The sequence below is a fragment of the Macaca fascicularis genome, chromosome 11, assembly GCF_037993035.2.
Source record: "Macaca fascicularis isolate 582-1 chromosome 11, T2T-MFA8v1.1".
In the NCBI taxonomy this organism is placed as follows: Eukaryota; Metazoa; Chordata; class Mammalia; order Primates; family Cercopithecidae; genus Macaca; species Macaca fascicularis.
Window position 1 is genome coordinate 17,601,330 of NC_088385.1, and position 23,413 is coordinate 17,624,742.

Below are 23,413 nucleotides of genomic sequence, written 5' to 3' on the forward strand. Positions count from 1 at the left end.
GTCCCCTTTCCTGGTGTTCTGGCTGGAAAACAGTTTCAGCTCTTCCCATTGCAACTGGTTCTCATCTTGGGGCAAAGCAGTGAGAGAAAGGAGCCTGCAAGATCACTACCACCATGCCTGCATGACAGTTGCTTCTGCCCAGGGTAGAGTGGGAAGAGTGAAAAGGGATCCACCCCATAAGGACAGCCTTTTCACTGCCAGTTGGCAGGGGCGGGGGCAAAGGACTGACTGACCTCTGCTGTGCTTGTGAGATGTGTGTGGGGGTGGGGTGGGGAGTAGGGGATAGGGGTGGGTGGCACTGCTGTTACTTCCTAGCACTTGAAGTCAGAAGTGTTTGGGGCTGCCTCCTGCTCATGACTAGTTGAGGGCAGACAGAGGGCTAGGTCGGTGGGGGTGGGGGGCTACCATTTTGCTGCCGGCAACTAGATCAAAAGGGATCTACCCGGCAGAGGCCCCTGCTCCTGATTTGCTAGGCAGAGTAGGTTTTTTTTGGAGCTCTCCCTGTTTGGGCATGTTCACAGTTCTAATTCCAGGCGGTCCTAGAGCCCAAGGTGGGATATATAGGAAGGAGGAAAAGACAAACAACAACAACGACAACAAAACACCCACCCTCAAACAAAAAGTCAGAGAGCTTCATTGCTTTGTTGTCCTTTCAATGCCGTACTCCCTACTTCCTTGGTCTTTTGTCATCTAGCTTTCAGCATTATCTGATAGGGATTTTATATATTCAGTTCAGATTTTTAGTTGTAATCAGTAGGAAAGATTGGATGGAGTGTGCTTAGTCTACCTTAACTGGAACCAGAGACCCTCTATGTAATTTGTAAAGATTTATCCAATATTTTTCACCACACTGAATAGTTATCAAGGGTAATATCCTTGAGTGTAGTGTAATTCAGTATGTGAATCTATCCATATATTTGGGATCCAGCATACAGTATTTGATATGTGGTATAAATTCAGTGATAAAACCCTGTTCTACTCTGTTTTAATTATTTTTGTGATTTTTTTTATTGAAGCAAAGTATCATTTTTGTTTTAATGTTTGTATAGCTTTCCTGCACTTGGCAGGAGTTATCCTCATATTTAGACTATACTTTCAGTTTTTTATGGTTGCCAAATCGACTTTTAGTTTTCATTGGGATTACTGCTTTGCTTTGCAGTGCTGAAACTTCTTTGTTGAAGACATGTCTTCAGAGTCAGAAAAGGATAAAGAGAGACTGATTCAAGCTGCCAAAATGTTCTTCTTTCATGTACAAGATTTTGCTTCTGTCACAAACACACTGACTGAGTTGTTTAACCGCAGTATGAATACTCAAATCCTTTTGATGGCTGTGAAAAACAATAGTAACATTAAGGATTTTTTTGAGCAAATGCTCAAAATTTTTAAGGAGATGCAATCTGTAGTGGATGCAAAACATGACAAAATTCAAAAGGAGTCTTTAGGTTCCAAGGTTGCAATGGCCATGTACTCTGTGTTTCAGAAGGGTACCAATGTAGAGGAGTTGCATCAGTCAGCTAAAGAAGTGTTCAAAAGTGCCCATACACCAGTCATCATCTCTGCGCTAAACAGCAGTAACATCCTTGGGAGTTTGGAATCTTCTCTTTCACACTTGATGAAATTCCCCATCATGAATCTTCAATTAAGTGACTTCTATACAGAAGACACCAAAGAGCAATCAGATGTCACCACATCTGAGAGAAGCAGGAGTCCAGATTCTTCCAAAACCACTATGATAGACACCTTGAAAAAGCTGCAGGATGCACTAAAAACTGAGGATTCCAAAAATCCCATAGAGTCAGCAGCAGATTTGTTGGAACAAATTGTCAAGGCTATGGGACCAATCTTAGAGATTCTCCAAAAAGCCATAAAGACTATGGAAATGAATATTTCTGTGTTTAAGAAAGCCAGTGACAAGTAGGGATACAACAGAACTGTTCATTTCTGTCAGGAAACTAATTCAAATCTTATGGTTTTTCATAGTGGTTTCTAAGATCTTTTGGTGCCAAACATGGTATGTTAGAACATAAGTACACGAAAGTCATCTGGCAAAACATTTACCTGTAGTTTTGCTTTATTAAAATGAAAATAAATAATTCAGAAAGCCTGTTTGAAATGTCAGTCACTAAGAAGAATATATTGTTGAGAAAAACAAGGTGGTATTACATTTGAGGATGTTTCTAAATATTATGTTTCATCTTAAAGCATAATTAAAACAACCCTAAAGTAGTTCCCACTCAACTATTCCATTTCCAGTGAGAAGTCCAGGTAAACTGTAAATGTTGTCATTAGATAGACAACCTAGGCCTGGGAAACAAAATAAACTCAATTTTTGTCACTCATATACCAGTTTCTATATACTTCAGTACCTTGACGATCAGAAGCCATCACTAAATATTTTAGATACGATTCATTCATAAGTAAATAAGAACAGTGAATGAGCAATAGTAGACTTTTCTTGCTTATGTGAGTAAGACTAGAGCAGATAGTTCATTCTCATTTGTCTCCTTCCGAGGTCTTATGATTAGGAGATTAGAGGTGGAAAAATGGAGGTACTCTAGCCTTTCACAAAGAAAAGATTTTCACAGAGAAAACACTTGCAGAAGTAGAATATCTGAGATGTGTTTGTATTTAAAGAGATGAGATAGGACAATATCTTTGTCTACCATAAGTCTTTGGTTCTCATGCATTGTAAATGAGTGTGTACTCCTAAGATTGGCCTTGAAGTTAACTATTTCACATGATACCTGATAGAAACTCTGTTGAGAATAGGAAAAGCAATGATAACTCCAAGCCAAAGTCATCATTGTAATTACTACTGTCATTTAAAATAAGGAATCCCTTCTCCATCCTCAGACAAATGGTAAGAATTTCAGAATGTTTGGTAGGGAGGGTCAAGTGGATTTTGACCATTACCAGAGCTTGGAGGTCCTGGAAAAAAGGATGAGTTTCAATACATTAACTCTCATTTTCTCTCCACAGCAAAGCTGAAATCTTGCTTATTTGTAATAGGTTTCTATTAAGAACTCTATTATTTTGAAGAGGATGTTAAATTGATTCATTTGCTGCCATCACCTCAGAAGAAATATACACACACACACCCACACACACACACCCACACACATACACACACACACACACACACACACACAGAGGGTGAGAGAGAGGAGAAGGGAGACAGGACTCTCATTTTGCTACTTTTTCTAGACCTATATGTGTCTAGGGTTTCAATCTCCTTTTAGTCTTAGAATTATGTTTCAGAATGTTGCATGCAACAGCTAGGGGGATTCATATGGAAGTGAATGAGACAAAGACCAAGAAAAGTCTTGGTGCAGAGTCTTTCTGTGAAGTGACTGGAAGAATGGCTGGTGGCAGTTCACAGGACGTCCTTGCCAGATGCCAGTGGGAATGACAACCAGGGTGTTAGAGATGGGAAGTGCCCACTTCAATAAAGATGAATGGTCTTCAAGTGCTGGTGGTTGTTGTTAGGCTGGTGATCACTTACAGTGTTTCACATTTTCCCACTACTGGGTACCACCAGTCTGACCACTCTAATGACATCATGTCTGCTACTGCCTCTTGGCTTATGGAAATACTGAGGAAAGGCTGTATTTTTTCTCAAACCTATTACTCACATTTAATGTCTCTCAAATACTTTGGTTGTGGGTTCCTCTCATTTTCTCTGATATCCTTCGATTTTTGAAGAACAAAGTGGGGTGGACTCAGGTGTTTCTATGCTATGCCTGGTCTCATTCCTCCTCTAGGCTGTGAACATGGCATGGCCTAGCTGTTTGAATGAAGCATAAGTAGGGAGGAAAAAGTGAACTGCCACACAACAGAACACAACACATGATCATTTACTATTATAAAAAAGGAAATCCTATTCTACTTGTATTTTTTTTCTTTATCAGTTGCCAATGTTTGCTGCATCTTGGTATTTCTGAAAGCACCTAATTCAATAAATGCTTGTTGAATTTTACCAAATCAAGAGCTAGTTCATTCAGTGTAAATCAATTTGATTAATATCATTAGACAACTCAGTACAAGAATCCTGATTCTTCCAGCAAAACAAACTCTACTGAAATTTTCTTTCATTGGATTTTTTAAAAAAAGAGTAAATAGAGGACTTCAGGATAATCTAATAAGCATATTAAAGAGAACACTTTGTTATAAAAATAAAGTATTTCATGGGTTGAGTATTTTTACTTTTAAAATTTTTCCTGTTTCAGTCAGCTTCCTCAGGTTAAACAGTATATTTCTGTACACATCAAAAGGAGAGATGCATGTATTTCTTTAATAAAATTACTATAGGATATAAGTATTCCTTATAGCACAGTCTCTGTTAACAATTGCATGAATTTACACATATTTGAGCATCCACTTATCTTTGAAAGATATCCCAGCCTAACAAATTTATCCCAGCAGAAATTACAGTGGAATTTCTAAAGCTAGTCTCTAAGAGTCTCTTAGAGTTTCATAAACATGTAACTTAGACTTTGAATCAATTTAAATCAATACTCTATAGACTCCTTGCTCAAAAACTTTGACTATAGGGAGAGACTGAGGGGATGTGAACCATGTACATTTATCCTTAACCAAACTCATGAATCTGCATAATTTTAAGAGAATAGTTTCTGTCTCCAGAGATTTGATCTGTAAAACAGCAGCAGGAGTTAGAACTAAGTTATTTTTTTTAGAAACTTGGCTATTCCCCTAAGGATCATAATCATGTAAGTCACAGTGTTCTCAAATGTTGGTGTATAGCAGAATCATCTAGAAGACTTATTAAAACAGACTGTTCAATTTCTGATTCTGTAGTCTGGGATCGGGCTCTAAAATTCACATTTCTAATGAGTTCTTAAAGGATGCTGTTGCTGCTTGTGCCTGGAGAGTCAACGCTTTAGGAGAATTGTCTTACTCAGAAAATTATGGCTTCTCATTGGAAATCAAATGCTTTTGGCTGACTTTTTAGCTTCACTGAGTGGCTTCCAATTGCCTGTCCAGCCCACATTACCCCTCACTCTCTGCCAGACCTGTCTGCTCCCTGACCTTATGCTGTACATACATCGATCATTCTGTATCTGCTTCTATTTTCTACTTTCCTCTAAATAAAACCTCATCTCTGATAGAAAGTTTTATCTAACCATAGGCCAGAGGAACCACATTTTTGTCTCAGCTCCAAGAATTTAATATTTGGCCTTGTTTTGGGCACTACACACTTGGCACATACTCTTTCTTGTTTTTTTCTCCTTCCGCTCACCCCTTCTCCCAGGCTAGAGCCCTAAGGACTGGTTCAAATGCAGCCTCTTACTTAAAGCCTTCCAGCTGTCTCTTCTTGCCTAGGTTGGAAGAAATCTTTCTTTTGAATTGTTTTGAACAGAAAACTTGATTTTTGCCTTTTTTTTTTTTTTTGGCCTTTCACTTGTGGCTTGCTTATGTTCTTAATTTCTCCCAAGAGATTGTAAACTCATGAGAGATCTGGCCTAGTGTTCTAAACTTTTAATCCCCAAAGTGCTTTGTACATAGTATGGCTCAATACATGCATTTCTATGGCACAGGAAAAATGTACTTAAGATGTTGGTTGGCTTTTCCCAACATAGCATGTCATTACTGACTCATCAATGCTCACTGGAAAAGCTTGCTCCCAGAGCCATGCCCCCAGGACTCTCTACTAGGTAGCCACCAAACTGCCAAAGACCCTATCCTATGCAAGTCACATAAATTGTCTGTTTGTAGAAATTCTTTCTTTTTTTTCTTTTTTTGAGATCGAGTCTCACTCTGTTGCCCAGGCTGGAGTGCAGTGGTGTGAACTTGGCTCACTGCACTACCTCCAGCTCCTGGGTTCAGGCAATTTTCCTGCCTCAGCCTCCCAAGTAGCTGGGATTACAGGCGCACACTACCATGCCTGGCTAATTTTTGTATTTTTAGTAGAGATGGGGTTTCGCCATGCTGGCCAGGCTGGTCTTGAACTCCTGACCTCGTGATCCATCCTCCTCGGCCTCCCAAACTGCTGGGATTACAGGGGTGAACCACCATGCCTGGCAGAAATTATTTCCTTTTATTGACCGTAGAGGCTACTGCAACTAGGTGACAGAGGTGATTTGGCCCTGTTAGTTTCAAATCCCAATGTAAAGAAGGATAGTACAGAGATGCCTGAGCTCCCTGCTGGGTAATTTTATGTAGCTTATTCCCCATTCTGTTTCTTTGATCATGACACAGGCCATTCAGGAAGTCCCATGGAGAGTAAATAGATGGATCGATTTTCAGTTTTGCTGCTTCTTACCCAAATCTCAGAAGGGATAAGGAGCATGGACTTTCAAAATCCAAAATTACAGAGTTAGCCCACATCTTTACTCCATTTAGCCTGATCCCAGGGTCTTTAGTGATCATGATCAGGTTAAACAATCCCTTATGTCTCTACCTAAATTACTACCTGAGGGAAGCGTTAGAGAACATTTCCAGCTATGCAATTCAACAATTTATACTTCTCTGCATCTGCTAGTTTACATGTAATGAGACCTTACGATATCGCTGATATTTGTTTGTAATCAGTGTTTTTTTCTTCTCATAATCTCTGTTAACCTTCACACATACCCTTATGTTTTCCTAATATTTAAATTTGCTATGAAGACTTAAATTTGCCATCAAGTTCTCTATAAATTAACGTATGAGTTTAAATTTTAACTTTTGTAATGTCTTAGGAACATCCATGAACACCCATTAGTGCTGGTGAATGAGATTTCACTAACATCTTTCATTAACTTTCCCTTTTATTTCTCAAGTTTCCATGTGTCTTCTCATCTGAGACCATACTAGCTTGATCTTGAATGCTCATAAAAATATCTGAAGAAAATTCACACCTTGATTAATCTCTGGGGTTCAAAGCTTTTCCGTTTGGTGAAAAATTTGTCCTTTGCTTTCTAACTTGATCTTCTTTGATTTGTTCCTATTTGGAATAACTAAATTTAAAAAAAAAGGAAGAGTCCTTGTATTCATTGGAACTCCTTCAACTGCTTGATGCTTCACATAGAAAATCTAATTCAAATTATGCAGGCAAAACCATAAATTATTGATTTATATAATGAAAAATCTTGGAGTATTCAGGTTTAGGCAAAGTTGGATCCAGAGGCTTATACACTCTCATCAGGTCTCAGTTTCTTTTCATTTATCAGCTCTTCCTTTGTTGTGTTAGGTCCTTTCTCAAGGAGGTTCGGTCTCCTCTCCTGGTGGCAGGATCTCTACTGGCAGCTATAAGCTCCTACCCTGCTTTCATTAATATCCATTCAGAAAAGAAGCTCCCATTCTATTTCCAATTGCATTTCCAAAAAAGTACCCTGATTGTATCTTACAGGCTCTGATTGGAACATTTTCTATTCCAGCATGAATCTTTGTGTCCGTGAAGAAGAAATATACTGATTGGCTAAGGCCTGAGTTACAGGCCAATCACAGTCAGTGGGCTGAGCCAGCTCTGCATCAGTTGCTAGATGGGCAGAGTGATTTCCCCAAGAGTACTTAGGGTGCTCAGATTGAAATAAGGCAAAGGGGTGCAAGGAAAGGCATAAGAGAATTAACAAAGAGGAGGCCATGTACTGGTTTCAGCAGAAGTATGATGGGATCATCCTTCCTGGAAAACAAATTTCCATTTCTAGCCAAAAGGCCAATAAAAAAGATTTTATTTAAAATTTTTTTTAAATAAAAGGAGTCACAAGATTCCTTTATACTCGGCTTTTGGAAAAGATGATGACACTGGCCAAAAAGGAGAGAGATGCAATAGCTATAGGATCAGGGATGCATTTCTTGCTGGAAGCTGTAAAAAACAAAACAAAAGTTAGAGATATTTTAGGTAGCAGAGTTTTTTTTTTTTTTTAAACCACCTCATTTCTCCATTGATCCACTTTCTTAACTTAGAAAATTCCTAATAAAAACATTTGAAGTTAGCTACTTAAAACACATTCTTTTAGATTTTTCGAACATAACTTGCTTATTTTGTAGATGATGAAACAGACACCAAGAGGTTAAAAGATGTACTCCCAGGTAACCCAGCCAGCTGGTGGTAGAGATCTGATTTTCCATCTTTATCATCACCAGCAGCATAATCACTGTTATCATTATCTCCATCTTAATTATCATCATCTTCATCACCATTATGAAAGTTAACGCAAACTGAATGCTGATTTTTTGTGCTAGTATCTATTTTGAGCCCTTGCTATATATTAACTTACTTAAGCCTCACAACAAACCTATGACATTTTTATTGTCATTATCCTTGGTTTTTAGTTGATGAGATTGTGACACAGAGATGTGAAAAAACTTGCCAGTGTCACACATCTCGTAAGTAGTGTAGGCACCATTCAAATTTGGCCAGTTTGTCTCAATTCTGCATTCTTAACCACTAAACTGTTTGTCTGTGTATTACATGTCCATCCATAGAATTTTTCATTACAAGGTGAGCAAGAAATATTCACATAGTCCTGTTTCGAGTGTGTGTGTGTATGTGTGTGTGTGTGTGTGTGTACTACACATATACACCTTTCACAGGAAATGTGGGACAGGTTAGCAGTCAGTTCGGTGTGGAAGCAAAACTGGAAAATAAAAAAAAAAATTGTCAGATATAACTAATAATTGACCATACAATGGGATGGGGACTGAAATGAGATGGGAGATGGAAACCCCGTAAAGAATAGTCTAAATAAAGACTGGAATCTCTTTTCAGCCAGTCTTCACTGATTGTTTCAGGTAGAAAAGATGTTTCTGGGAGGAAGAGATTCAACTCTAATTGCCTCAATATTTGCTCATATTCTTTGATAGGATAACCAGATGAGGGAGAAATGCATTTCTACTATTTTCACACTCTGTCTGTCTGTCTATCTATCTATCTATCTATCTATGAGTTTTTTGGAATTTCTATATAGGAATGTGTGTGTGTGTGTGTGTGTGTGTGTGTGTGTGTGTATACAAGTAGAAATTCAAGACAGAAAAGACAGAAATTTACTCTGTGTGTGTGTGTATATATATATACACACAATAATTAGTAATTTCTGTCTTATTTTTTTGAGATGGAGGTCTCACTCTGTCACCCAGGCTGGAGTAGATACAGTAATTTTCAACACCTCAATTTTCACCAATAAGAGTTGGCAAGGAAAATTAAGAGCATACATCTTTCTAAACTTTTGTCAAAGTTTGTGTTAAAATCAAATTATGTGAATCCCTATAGAGACCTAGGAAGCATTAATACTGCTTTAGCAGATCAGTCATTAGAATGGTTCTCAAACGATTTTTTTTCCTCTTCATTGAGGCTAAAGATCAGAAGGATTTTCAGTCCCACCCTTTCCCAGTATTTAGAGAGCTTAAGGGTCTCTCTTAGGCCACACAGTCAGCGACAGAACCAGTATTTAACCTAGAGCGTCTGATTCAAGAGATTATATGTTGAGCTTCCTGGAATGTAAATGGCAATTCTGAATCCTCACTGTATTTGACCTATCAACCATATTTATGATAGTGAATCACTCCATCTTCCTTGCTACTTACTCTTCACTTTGCTCTTAGGACACCAACTCTATCGGTTTTCTCCTCCCTCACTGGCCATTCCTTCTCCATCTTTTTTTTTGAGATGGGTCTTGATCTGTCACCCAGGCTAGAGTATAGCAGTGCGATCTCTGCTAACTGCAACATTGGCCTCCCTGGCTCAAGTGATTCTTCCACCTCAGGCTCCCAAGTAGCTGGGACTACAGGCGCATGCCACCATGCCTGGCTATTTTTTTGTATTTTTGGTAGAGACAGGGTTTTACCATCTTGCCCAGGCTGGTCTCGAACTCCTGAGTTCAAGCAATCTACCTACCTCAGACTCCCAGAGTGCTGGGATTACAGGTGTGAGCCAACACACCCAGCCTCTCCATCTTCTTTGTACTTGACCTTTTAAAATGGCAGTGTCCTGAGGTTTGGTCCTTGGACATTTTCTCTCCTTTATTTACACACTTTTGTGGGGAGTTCATCCAGTCTCATGGCTTTAAATAGCACCGATCACCCACTGACCTCAAATTTATCTTTCCATCCTGGGTCACTCCTCGGAATTCTACACTCATGCATCCAACTATCCACTCAACACTTCTGCTTGGGTTACTATTGCACAGCTCAGATATAACGTGTCAAATACCAAACTCCTGCTCTTAAATCTACTCCATCCCCAGGCTTCTCCGTCTCAGTGAGTGCCACCTGCATCCTTTCAGTTACTCTAGCCAAACCTTGGAGTCATCCTTCACTCTTCTTTTTCCCTCACTCTTCACTTCCAGTGTGTCAGGACCTCCTCTTGGCTCTGAATCTGGTCAAACCTTACTGCCTCCACTCTACCACCTTCATCTGTCATGTGAATGATCGAAATAGCCCCCTATTTGGTTTCTCTGCTGACCTCATTACAGTTTATTCTCTACTGGGCTGCTAGATCAGTTTTGACACAATCTTCTATGTTCTCTGCCCAAAACCTCTCAGTGGTATCCTGTCTAAGAGGAAAAGTCAAAGTCCTTACAACTGCCTTCAAGGTCCTATGTGATCAAATCTACATCATCTTCTGTCTTCACTTTCTACTACTTTTCTCTCATTCATTCCCATACACTGGCGTCCTTGGTGTTGCTTCTAACTTGGGGCATTTGCACTTGCTGTGATCTCTTCCTGGAATGCTCTTTCCTCAGATATTCATGGGACTGGCTCTCTCATCTCCTTTCAACCTTGGCTCAAATGTCATCCTCTCAGTGAAGTTTTCCCTGATCACCCAGTTTAATATTACCACTCCCTCCCATGGTGTTCCCTATCTCCTTACTCTGCTTTATTTTTCACCTTAGTACCTAACGCCTACCAGCTACGACATAATTTACTTCTTTATTTTGTTTTTCTGCCTCACATCAATAGAATGTAAATCCCCAAAGGGCAGAGATTTTCACCTATTTCCTTCCCTACACCTAGGATAGTGCCTAGAACATAGCCAGTGCCCAATAAATAATGATTTGTTGAATGAATGAATGATAGCTGCTATTACGAAGATGCCCAAATAAGAGACAAACATAGAGACGCTACTGTCTTGTAATCATACTCATTCTTCAACAAAATTCATAAGCCCTCTTTATAATAATTAGGATGTTAAAAGTAGCTTCCTTTTTTTTTTTTTGTTTTTTTTGTTTTTGTTTTTTTTTTTTTGAGACGGAGTCTCGCTCTGTCGCCCAGGCTGGAGTGCAGTGGCGCGATCTCGGCTCACTGCAAGCTCCGCCTCCCGGGTTCACGCCATTCTCCTGCCTCAGCCTCCCGAGTAGCTGGGACTACAGGCGCCCGCCACCTCGCCCGGCTAGTTTTTGTATTTTTAGTAGAGACGGGGTTTCACCGTGGTCTCGATCTCCTGACCTTGTGATCCGCCCGCCTCGGCCTCCCAAAGTGCTGGGATTACAGGCGTGAGCCACCGCGCCCGGCCAAAGGTAGCTTCCTTTTAATTTTATGTCAGGTTAAAGTAAGTAACTCTGTTGATACTTTTTCTTTATCTCTTGTATGGCCATTATCATTTCTACCCGGCATTGTTATCATTATTGTTGTTAGATGGACCGTATATTTAGGAAAATAAATGAAAGACAGCGGTGCATTAAATTAATTACAAACTGAAAAGTGTTTTATTTGAGGATACCTCAGATTTTTTTTTTTTTACTTTTGTAGTTGTCTTTAGTTTTGTATTTGACTATCTCTTCAAAGTTTTTAATTTTCTCTTTACCTTTTTACAGTATTTTTTTAAAATTGGAGAACGTGATCCATTGACGGGTTGTGACATCAGCTTAGGAGGTCATAGTCGTCATTGTTGAATAATGTAATAAAATAGGTTAGAATGGAAAACACTAGCATTATACTGCCTGTGAAAAGGATAATTGTTGTATTTTATGAATATGTGTGTATTTGCATATTTATGTGTGTGTGAACTGACTTCTAATGTAAATAGTCACAGTCAAGAAGCTTAAAAGTAATGGCAGTTTCTCAGTTATATTTGCTGAAGAATGAATGAATCCCCTGAAACCAGTCTGTGGAGAATACCGTCCTGGAATTCTTATTAGAAAACATGGGGAAGGATCCTATTTTTGTCATTTGTAAACTGTGAATAATTTTACGCAAATCACTTAAGCTCTCTGAATCTCAGCATTCACATCAGCACAGCGGAGTCAATAACCTGACTTACAGGGTGGTTGTAAAACCTAAACAGATAACAGGTGTCAAAGCATTTTGTAAACTAAACTGCTAAACAAATATCATTTTATCAGTGTATTATAACCTGATTTTGGTCATCTCTGCCTTAGGGTAGAAAGTGTGGAAGAAATACAGATTATAATGATTATAACTTCTATTGCATGGAATCTGAATCTGAATTTTATCAGACTGTTCAGAAGTAAATAGTCTCTTAAAAAACAGAAAAAGGCAAAACTGATGTGCACTATATCAAGTTAATCTAGTGTTTGAGGCAAATGCTATCTATAGCCTCTTTCTGTCAAAATGCAAGGAGCATGACTGTTAATATTTTAGAATATTACCTAGCAAAAACTTAGCACCCGAAAATGAAAAGCATTATTCCTTCTGCCTCTTCCTTTGTTTCTCTTCTTACTATCAATTTCACTGAAGCACATGTTTGTGCCATTAAGCCATTATCCCACTTCCATGTGCAAAGTACTTTCCCAGAGTTTCTCAGTTGTGTTTGAGAGGATGCAGAGACACCAATGCTATCACAGCATTCCCACAAGGTGAGTATCACTTCCATTTTATAAATGAAGAAACAGGCTCAGAGGTTAAGTCATTTGCACAAGGCCGCCTAGCTGCTAACATATGCCCAAATCTTTCTGGCTCCAAAGTTTATTCACTTTCCACCATGCCGTGTGGTCTCCCAGATTCATTCAATGACTCATTCTTTCATCCATTTATCTGAGACAGGCACTCTACTTCAAGGTCGTTGTGATGCCACAAATAGGGTAAACTAATTTTAGATAATTGAAGCCCAGAGTAAAAGAAAACGGGAAGAAATAGAAATCTAATAAAATAAATAATAATAATGGTAATAGTAATAGTATCTCAAAAGTTTTGAGTACTTACATTTGTCAGATACTGTTCTAAGAGATTTTACATGCATTCATTCATTTTCTCCCCACCAGAATCGTACAGGTTTTTAAAAAGTGAAGTTTACATGTAAAACCAGGCTGACTGCAAACAATTGCCTATATTTTTCTAGAAACATGTTAAGAATTTTGATTATGTGAAACATTTTAACAAATAAATCCCTGTTCTTTGTGAATCCAACGATATAGAACAGAGCATGTATTTGTGTGTCTACAGATTTTTGGCGTAGGTTATTTTGCTGAAGGAAGCAAGATTAAGGGCAAATAACTAACATTCTGTTAACATATTCTGAGTCTTCCAATGGGCATGAAAACACCTGTTTCTATGGCAACGAGTATAGGTCATGTGAGGGATGATAGAATAATTAGAGGGGAAAGTGAAAGCTGTTAGTTTAGAATGACAATTTTTTTCTTTTGCAAATTTACTTCCTAAAATTGTATAATGCTATTAATTTGATCTCTTGTCTCTCTAAAAGCAACCGATTCCTGGAAACTCTTTAAACTTGAGTCACGAGTTAACTGGACTGATTTTAGCATAAATTGAAGGACTGGGGAAGCTATGCTCTTTAATATACTGTCTCTTCTTTGGGAGAATTACGGTATGCTGGCTGGGTAATTTTAAAGGTCTTCATGTGGTCTTTCCAGTATCATGTCTGTCAGATCGAGAGGGAACAGGAGAGAAAACATAATTCACTTGGCTTATAGGGACTTCTGGGGACACAGAATAGCCTGTGGCTCCTGCTCATGAAACAAAACAAGGCTGAAAGAATGAGAAACAGCGTCCAGAGAAGATTTCAGTTTCATGAGGAGTTAGGTATCAGTGCTCCAGAACACCATCTGTGAATTCCCTAGGCTGGGATTAGTGGAGCAGTGAAGTGGGAAATAGCAGCTATCTAGAAAGTCAGGTTTGGGGAGAGTCCGCTGACCTCACTTCCTCCCTGTTAAGGACCCCAGATAAGACAGACACACTACCTCCTTCCTCTTATTGTTCATGTATGGATCAGTCCGATACTGCTCCACAATGTTGGGGTAAGTACTACTTATCAAGAAATGACTTTCTGATGTTCCTTAGCTTATGGATTGAGAGAAAAACAAAGAAACAAACAACAATCAACACTGTAGCGAATCACTGAAAACATTCTGAAGGCAATCAAACTTTTTTTTTTTTTTTTTTTTTTTTGAGACGGAGGCTCACTCTGTTGCCCAGGCTGGAGTGCAGTGGCGCAGTCTCGGCTCACTGCAACCTGTGGTCCTGGGTTCAATCGATTCTCCTGCCTCAGCCTCCTGAGTAGCTGGGATTACAGGTGTGTGCCACCATGCCTGGCTAATTTTTGTATTTTTAGTAGAGATGGGGTTTCACTATGTTGGTCAGGATGGCCTCGATCTCCTAACCTTGTGATCCACCTGCCTCGGCCTCCCAAAGTGCTGAGATTATAGGCTTGAGCCACTGCACCTGGCCGGCAATCAAACATTTTTTAAATCAGAAGAGGTAGATATTGTGTACTGTCCAAGACCGTATTCAGTAGTGCCCCCTTATCCTTAGTGGATACATTCCAAGACATTCAGTGGATGCCTGAAACTACAGGTAGTACTGAACCCTATGTTATTTTCCTGTACATATACCACCAATGATAAAGTTTGAAGTGTGGCAGCAAAACTAGCATGAATTTCTTTTTCCTTCTTCACAATTCCACAGGTAGAAGATTCATTTTTACTGTAGATCTTAGCAGCCTCAGCATACAATTTTTTCTTTTTTTCTATTAAGTCGAGAACTTTAAACTTTTCATTCAAAGGAGGCACTTCCTCTTGGGCATATCTGAATCGCCAAGATCACTATTCTTGCACTTTGGGGCCATTATGAAACAAAATGAGGGTCACTTGAAAACAGACACTGCAATACTGAAACAGCAGATCTTATAACCGAGAAGGCTACTAAGTGACTCACAGTGTAGACTGTGGATCCCCCAAACAAATGGATGATTCACATCCCGAGAGGGAAGGCACAAGATTTCATCACACCACTCAGAATGGCATACAATTTAAAACTTAGGAATTATTTCTCTTTGGAATTGTCCATTTAATATGTTCTATGGGTAACTGAAACCACAGAAAGCAAAACCATAGGTAAGGGGGCACTACTGGAATTTTTTGCCCTCAACTAAATGACTGTGATGCCAACTAGCCAATGGCAGATGAGGCTTAAGTAGGTCAGGTGGAACCAGAGGATGGAGCAGCCTTCTCTGCAACCCTTAGTCAGAGTCTGGGGTCAAAGGAAGAAAGGCATCCCTGCAATGTGAGCTTATTCCTTTCCCTCTTTTACCTTCTCAGATAGTTTCATAGCTGTGGAGGGTGAGAAGATGCTCCAATTCCAGCTCTTGGCTGATTATATGATGCCTCTGACCTATCTCTTCCCTCTTCACTTCAATTTATAAAGAAAATATTATCCTCCATGACCAGTGGTATTTTTTATTCTGCCATTTACAAGCTTTGCCGCATGGCCACACAAGCTTCTAATTGATAAATTTCTGAGAAAAATTTAGTTATGGTAACTCACAGTGCAAGTGACCATGTCGATCATTTACATTGTGACAACAGCTTACTTTTGACTAGCAGTTGAAGCTTCTAGAATATTTTCCCTTCTTCAAATATTGGAACTGTTTTTAATTAATTGTGTTATATGGTAATGTGGTCTAAGGCTTAGATTGCTTAGAGATGTAAAAGGGAATGCTTCATTCATTCACCATTCAACAAAATAGGCTGGGCACTTCTATGTGCCAGAGGACTGAAGTTAGTAATAGCTAACACTAATTTACTATTACTATATGCTATATAATATACAAATAATTTTATTTATTTATTTTTCTTTTAAGATGGAGTCTCTCTCTATCACCCAGGCTGGAGTGCAGTGGCATGATCTCAGCTCACTGAAACTTCTGCCTCCTGGGGTCAAGTGATTCCACTACCTCAGCCTCCCTAGTAGCTGGGACTACAGGTGTGCACCATGATATCCAGCTATTTTTTGCATCTTTTTTGTAGAGATGAGGTTTCACCATGTTGGCCAGACTTGTCTCAAACTCCTGGCCTCAATTGATCCACCCGCCTCGGCCTCCCAAAATGCTGGGATTATGGGTGTGAGCCACCGCACTTGGCCAATAATTTTACTTTTTTTTTTTTCATTTTCACAAAAGTCTTCTGAGGTTCTGTTATGATGATTATTAGGTAGATGAAAAAACTTGGAGTTTAAGCAACTTGACCAAGAACACATAGCTATTAAGTGGTACAGTGGGATATAAATTCAAACAGAGTGGGTCTGGGCTCAAACTGCCTGCCTGCCTAGCTCTCAAATACTCTGTGGTCAAGTTCCTGACCACAGGGAGCTTACAGAGCAATACAAGATTATTGATTCCCTTAAGTGTGATTTGTGATTCCAAATATTTCATTAAGACCAACCCAACTTTCAGAATTTAGTGATATATGTGGCTACCCCAGCTAAACCTTAACTCAAAACTAAGTTAAAGTTGCATTTGAGTAGTTTCGCCATAGGAAAGCAAAGATTGATTTGGGTGGGGGTGTCCTGAAATATTTTTCTTTGAGGTTTATAGAGTGGCAGAATGTGAGTAATAGTTCATATTATATTCTTCTTTCCCACAGTTTCCCACTCAATGCTTGATATAAGTCTTCTGTAATTTTTCTTTGAATATATTTTACTGTGCTTACTATCCTAGTGAAGAATTATATGCCCCAAATTCATGATGAGAATGAAGTAATCATATCCTAGTCAGGTGTAGTTCTAAAGAATCCTGGAACCTGGCTATGAATGTTTTGGTTTATTATCAAAATCTCAATGTTTTCTTCATATTCTACTATAGTTTTTCATCCTCTACAAACACTAATCTCCTGTGTCTGTGGGGCAGATACTCATTTCACTCGTTTTGCTGCCATGCTTCCAAGGGGAAATGTGAGGAGATGACAGTATTAATAGGTCTCCTCTCCCTGTTCTGTATATGTAGCTAGGACAGAGTGAGCAGATTCTAGACCTCAGTCTAGATGCCAGTTTGAACACCTTTGCAACACTACCACCCCGAAATGCTGAGAAATGCTGAGAGCCTGAATTATAAATCATAGCAATAATGATAGAGCGAAGACGAATTTGGGGATATATTGAAGGTAGACCCTGCAACTGGGTTGCAGCTAACTGGGAGTGTGAATAAATTTATATATTAATAAAGACAGTCTTTTTTTTTTTTTTTCTGAATCTAACAGAGCACAGGATTTGCTACACAACTACCCCTCCATGAAATGACTAGGTGGCAACATAAAATTCGATCAGCCATGTTTTTCTTAAAAAAAGTTTAACGTTTTTTTTTGTATTTTGATATTTCTAATGTTTCCTACTTCAGTTCATTTTTCACAATATCATCAGAGCCCTTTCTAAGATGTTGATCAAATTGATTTCTACTCCTTAAAACTTCTAATGACTTCTTATTACCTACAGCATAAAATTAAAAGGTCCTTAGCAAAAAATACAAGACCTTTTATAATAGTGCCCTGTCAGAATTCTCCCACCTGGATAAATCCCCTCCTCCCTTCCTACTCCTATTCTTTTCCCATATCCTACACATCCTACATACCAGCCACCCAGAATTTCAGAAGACACCAGGCTGTTTGAAATCCTTGTGATTAACATATGCTGTATCTTAGTCTGTTTTCTGTTGCAATAACAGAGTATCACAGACTGGGTAATCTGTAAAGAAAATAAATATACTTCTCACAGTTCTGGAGGATGGGAAGTCCAAGAGCATAGCTCCAGCATCTAGTGAGGGCCTTTGTGTTATACCATAACATGGTGGAAGAGAAGGGGGCACACAAGACAGAGAGAGGCACCAGTGATCAGACTGTCTTCACAATAACATACTCTCACAATAACTAACCTGCTCACATGATAACAACATTAATCCATTTATCAATCATCTCTTATTAGGAAAGATCCAATAATCTCTTATTAGAGCCCATTTCATGACACTGTTGCATTGGAGATTAAGCTTCCAACACAGGAACTTATTGGGAGACACATTCAAACCACAGCAAGCTATTCTCTGCTTAAAATGACTTTTCTTTCATTGAAAACCGCCATTCTCATGACAAGTCCCCTGTGGCTCTCTATTATGAAGCCTTCCTCACTGTTCCTGGAGAGAATGAGTAGCTCCCTGCACTGAGCAGCCACAGCTCTTGCTTAAATATTTGGTATATCACTTAGTACTTCTGAGTGTATACATTTGTTCATATTTCCATTTCTCATTAGACTAAAAATCCTCCTAGGTTATTATTTTGCTTTATTCATTCTGTATTTCCAGGGCCCCCATCACAATAGAAGATGGTTAATGAACAGAAAATTAATGAATAAATATCTTGCCTCTTGCTTTACTTTTAGAACTCCTATCCATGTAATGACGATGACAAAAACAATGAGTTTGAGGGAGAAGTTAAAAGTGCTATCTTTATGCTCCACCTTCCAGTCAAGCTTTACTCTGTCTGTCTGCAATTTTCTACACAATAATTTCATTGCAAAACTTATTGTCCTAGAGGTAATGGAGCAGGAAGAAAAGAGAAGAAGCCAATAAAGTGGCTTTCTCTAATCTGTCAGTTCCATCATTACTGAAGGCCAGTTTTCATGTTTTTGGTCTTTCCCCTCAAGCCCACTGAGAAAAAATAACTTTTATAAAAGAGCAGTGGTCTGTGAATGGCCTCAATTTAGATAAAGAATACCTTTTAGCAGCTGACAGTTGTACGTGCTCAGGTTCCCAGTTGACCTCAACTGCAACCAGTTTCCTCTTGGGTGGGAGCTCATATTTATAACTTTGAACAACTCATAGGGAGGGATCAAGACTTCCTTCTTGAGGGAGAAGTATTGTACAGGTGCACCCAGGCATGTGAATATGGTAAATAGTGTCTGGTTCCCAAACTCCTGTGCCTCTTCTTTTAGGAGGGATGTGGAGAGGAATTGGCCAAATCGAATGGTGGCACCTGTGTAGGCGCTGAAGTGGACATCCTTCGTCCTATAATGCACCTCATAGCACAGAGGAGTGCCATTCTTCATGACGCTGTCTTTCCTCAGCAGCTGGACTGCTGTGGTGAGGTAGTAGTGTAAATATTTGAATTGGAATGAACGTTCATACTGCTGTGGAGCCCTGGCAACATAGGCCACGGCTCTAGTAAAGTTAGAACGAACATTGCTGTTCAATGTATAAAACAAAATAGCCACAGCATGCGTGGTAGTCATGTTCTGGGGTAGAACTTTTCCTTGGTTAAGCCAGGTTAAGTGAGCTTTTTGCCACATCCCAAAGTAATTCTTCTGGGCTTCTATGTCTTTTGTGAAATAATCCCCTTGAGTTAGTTTCTCCATAACCTCTTTGCTACAGCCTTGGTACTGATCATCAAAGGAACCTGGTGCGAAGTCAAAGTCGATTTTCATCGCAACCTATAAAAAAATAAAAATCTTGAGTTTAATTTTTCAAATCAGATGGTGAATGTGGTTGCAGATTTGCTGTACTCTATAAGGCCAAGTCTTCTCCTGGAAACCAATATTTGCTGAAGTAAGTTTCACTGAAAATCATTACACTGTTCCAATCCTTCCTGTGTCAATGACCTGTGCTAGAGATTGAATTTGGTTTGATAAATAAATTACTGAAAACTTGAAAAACTCATCTCCCCAGAGAGGGAGTAACTCTTTTAACATCAATAAAATCACAGCATGTTTGCATATTAAGTACTTTGAAGAAAAAATTCATAATCTTATAGTTTAATTATACTTTCTGTTTCCTCTGCTTTCCCCCCTTTCTATTCTCTCAGTAGTGTTTTCAAAAATATCACTTTTATGAATGCCCAAAACCTATATTAAATCCTTGAACTTTATCCTTAAGCTATGAATAGTACTGGGGGGGCTCTCGTAAATAACAACCTTCTTGTCTACCCGGGTTCTGAAAACACTGATAATAAAAATACAAAATATGAAAGCCAAAATGTCTGTTTTCTTACTGAATAAGGGCACGCTACAGCAGTCACATCGTTAGGTCTGATGGCAAGTGGCTTGTTAAGAGCAAATTCCAGAATGGGACTGACTCATTTGCAGGCAGTACTGAACTGGGACCTGCCCAGGTAAGATTCTTGTCATGGGGAAACAGAGAACTGATGCCCTTTGCCATCAGGCTAACTCGCAGGAGGAAGAAGAGCAGAGCCAAACTCAGCACACCCAGTTGTTTTTTCCCATGCTGCCAGTGGAGTACATTTGTCCACCTCAGGGAGAGCAGAGTGAGTCAAGGGTTGGACAGTGGCCAGGAATGTGCCCAGGCAAGTCCCTCCCCTTCTGGCAAAGGACATTCCTTTCTAATGGGTGGCCAACAGAATGTTATTTATTGACATCTGGTGCATGTTAAACTGAAGTGACAGATTTGAATAGAAGTCCACAGAATATCATCGGTCTATCATTTAGAGCCATATGTAAATTATATAAATTCTAAAACATTTCTTTCTTGGCAAAGAAATGGTGTTTTCCTAATAAACAGTGCTCATTAAGGGACATGTTAAAGGATCACATTCCATCCAGTCAATATTAAGCATGTTGGAACTGGAACTTAAAGAACATCCCATTTGGTATTTTTACTGTGTTATTTATAAAGAGACATCAGCTAGTTTGTAAACTAGAACACATTTTTAAGACTGACTAAACGATTTTAACCAATTACTCTTCACAACAGGTATTAAAATAGGTCTACGGTATCTGTTTAAGCCAAGCCGAGCCAAACCAAACCAAACCAATAACATAATGTTCTGTCAACTGTCATGAGGAACTCTGAAACTTTGTTAATATGTTACTAGATCTCAAATATGCACTCTGTCATCTCTTGACATTAGGTTGTTTTTTTGTTACACAGATCTTTATTAGAATACTTAAAACTTAAGTCAATCTGTATGATAGAGTTTAAAGCCAAATAGACTTGGTTTATTTTGCATTGTTTTGTACTATGGAAGCAATATTTTACTTAATTTTTACAGTGGATCAAGAAAATAACTCTATGCCACTAGCATCCATAATGTCACGTGTACAAACAATGAAGGATTCTACAATTTTAATAATTGTTTTCAACACTCTTTACTAACATGATTTGTTAAAATGTCGGAATGAAACTAGAAACTGAATGCCTAAGGTCTGGGCCATCTAAAGGCTGTGGCCAGGTGAATGCTCTGTTGAAGCACTGATCATAAAGAGATCACCTCCTCAATTGTCCCCCTACCTCAGAACCGTTTGTGGGTCTCTGCAGGCCAGAGAGGAGCAGCAGGAATGGCAGCAGGCCTCCAAGGAGCCAGATTCTTATCACTGTAGGAGCTGCAGTAGTTGGGAGAAGAATCTTCTTGCATCTGTTCATCAATGGACCCCATTTGCTTGTATCACAAGTGCTTCTCCTTTGCCCTTGCATCTTCATCCTGAGATGAATTCTCAGCGTTCTCTCTTGAGGTTTTCGTTCGGTCTCAGCAGGAACCTTTTTTGCTTTTGTCTATGCTGAGCAACTTCTGTTGCCCACCAACAACTAATAGCTTGTCTGAGGGAAGAAATCAACTTCTTTGCAAAACTGAAATCTCTGTGAAATAGCCAGATGTGTGCACCAAATAAGGGTTTCTAAAGAGAACCCAAGTTACTTTTCAATTAAAAAAAAAAAAATCTCTGATCTAGTCTGTTTTCAGGGGAATGCCAAAGTCCTGTTAAGTGTCAGACTCAGCAGTTCAGCCTTCCCTTTCCCAGCCAAACAGGAAAAAGCATGCTCTGTCCAGTGTCTGGGGCCAAGTAGCTTTATCTGGAGCCCCAGGCTTCCATCAAAGCTGATAAGATTGGCATGCGCAGGGCAGCTGGGAACGCGCCACCTCAAGGTGGGTGTCTATAGGCTCATCTGGCACTGCTGATAGGCCCTGCCCAGGACGGGCTGTCACAGAGCTAACTGTGTTTTAGGGTAATTGTCAAAAAGAAGGCGCTCTGTACTGCTTTTCCCTGGCACCTTTGAAATTCTCCAATCCAGAGATTGTACCTCTGGGTTCAAAGCTCTTCCCCCATTTTCACTTCTGAAGATATCAGGCTGTCTGTCCACACAATCCCAGTCTCCAGCGAATCCTAATGATGACTGTCAGGGGACTGTTTATGTAGAGCTGACATAAGTCAAAATAGGGTCCACTGTGCAAACTTAATCCAGCAGAGTTCTATTAAGCACTCTCTTTTAGGTACTACCCTTTCTAGTCTGAACATCCTTCCTCTCTTCCCAACCCTTGATAAAATTATATTTTCTTGCAGATATTTTGTATTTATACTCTGGATTCATTATTTAAGAAACTAAAAGTTAGCAATCCTTGATAATTGTTTTTCTTGCAAATATTTACTTCTGGATTCAGTTTTTAACTTTTAAGGTAAACTAAATGCTGTTCTTAAGTATTCTAGTATTTTTTGGCAACCTAAATCTTTTTTAATCTAAATTTTCTGATGATCATAGCAGTTCTGCCTCATTAACAAATATTCAGAATATTTAGAAAGCACAAAGGAGAAAAAATTACACATAACTCATCAGTTGGAGAAAGCCACTAATTAGGGTCTGGGTTTTGATTTATACACCCTTAGACATACACACACACACGTTTCTAGAACTAATATAGTATGCAGTTTTGCATACTGTTTATTCCCCTTAATATTTTTTTGTAAGCATGTCCCTATATAATTTAATACCATTGAAACATATTTTTCAAAAAAGGTTCACTGTATTCCATTATATAGGTGCTGCCACATAATGAAATAGCATGGGTGGATCCACAGACTGTACAGTCTCAGAAAAAGATTGATAAGTGACTAGAACATGGACTCTTGAATAAGACATCTCAGTTCAATTCCTGGTACTCCCTCTTCCTAAATGTATGATCTTGGACAAGCTACTTAACCTCTCTGTCTCTCTGTTTCCTCATGTGTTGAATGGAGATAACAATAGTACCAACTTCATTTTAGTGTTGATACATTCTTAACCCTTAGAACAGCATCTGGCATCTAGAACTTTTCCAATAAATAAAACCAATTGTTATTATTTGCACCAAAGTTTATTTAATAAATATCTTATATTTAGCTTGTTTTCAACTACATAAATCTTTGTGTGTTTCTCACAATTTTTAAGATGTAGCTCTAGAGATGTGACTACTAATCAATGGAATGCATGTTTTTCAGATTTAATGGTAACCACTAGCAGTGTGTGAAAATATCCCTT

General features: G+C 39.0%; 2 protein-coding genes and 1 long non-coding RNA gene across 3 annotated transcripts; 2 read left to right on the forward strand and 1 right to left on the reverse strand.

Annotated features, from left to right (window-relative positions):
- Window positions 1-982: 982 nt before the first annotated feature.
- C11H12orf60 (chromosome 11 C12orf60 homolog) lies at window positions 983-5,773 on the forward strand. Its single transcript, XM_074006321.1, has one exon. It carries the CDS (start codon window positions 1,184-1,186, stop codon window positions 1,916-1,918), a length of 735 nt encoding a protein of 244 aa, XP_073862422.1. The 5' UTR covers window positions 983-1,183; the 3' UTR covers window positions 1,919-5,773.
- Window positions 5,774-6,749: 976 nt separating this feature from the next.
- On the reverse strand, window positions 6,750-21,773 carry ART4 (ADP-ribosyltransferase 4 (inactive) (Dombrock blood group)). The gene is made up of 3 exons (XM_005570219.5): window positions 21,416-21,773; window positions 18,891-19,602; window positions 6,750-7,804 (listed from the first exon to the last, which is right to left on the reverse strand). The coding sequence occupies exons 1-3, from the start codon at window positions 21,602-21,604 to the stop codon at window positions 7,713-7,715; spliced, it is 993 nt and encodes a 330-aa protein (XP_005570276.3). The 5' UTR covers window positions 21,605-21,773; the 3' UTR covers window positions 6,750-7,712.
- Window positions 10,537-13,023, forward strand: LOC141408028 (uncharacterized). Its single transcript, XR_012420051.1, has 2 exons — window positions 10,537-11,133; window positions 11,457-13,023. It is a non-coding gene; the product is annotated as an uncharacterized lncRNA (long non-coding RNA).
- Window positions 21,774-23,413: the final 1,640 nt, after the last annotated feature.

Bases quoted from the DNA above. Each gene is read 5' to 3' on its own strand.
- C11H12orf60 (XM_074006321.1), top strand. From the start codon at position 1,184: ATGTCTTCAGAGTCAGAAAAGGATAAAGAGAGACTGATTCAAGCTGCC.
- ART4 (XM_005570219.5), bottom strand. From the start codon at position 21,604: ATGAAGATGCAAGGGCAAAGGAGAAGCACTTGTGATACAAGCAAATGG. The intron at 19,603-21,415 runs GTAGGGGGACAA...ATTTTTTTATAG, and splicing joins GACCCACAAACGGTTCTGAG to GTTGCGATGAAAATCGACTT. The intron at 7,805-18,890 runs GTATTCTTTATC...TGTTTTTTACAG, and splicing joins CAACTGTCAGCTGCTAAAAG to CTTCCAGCAAGAAATGCATC.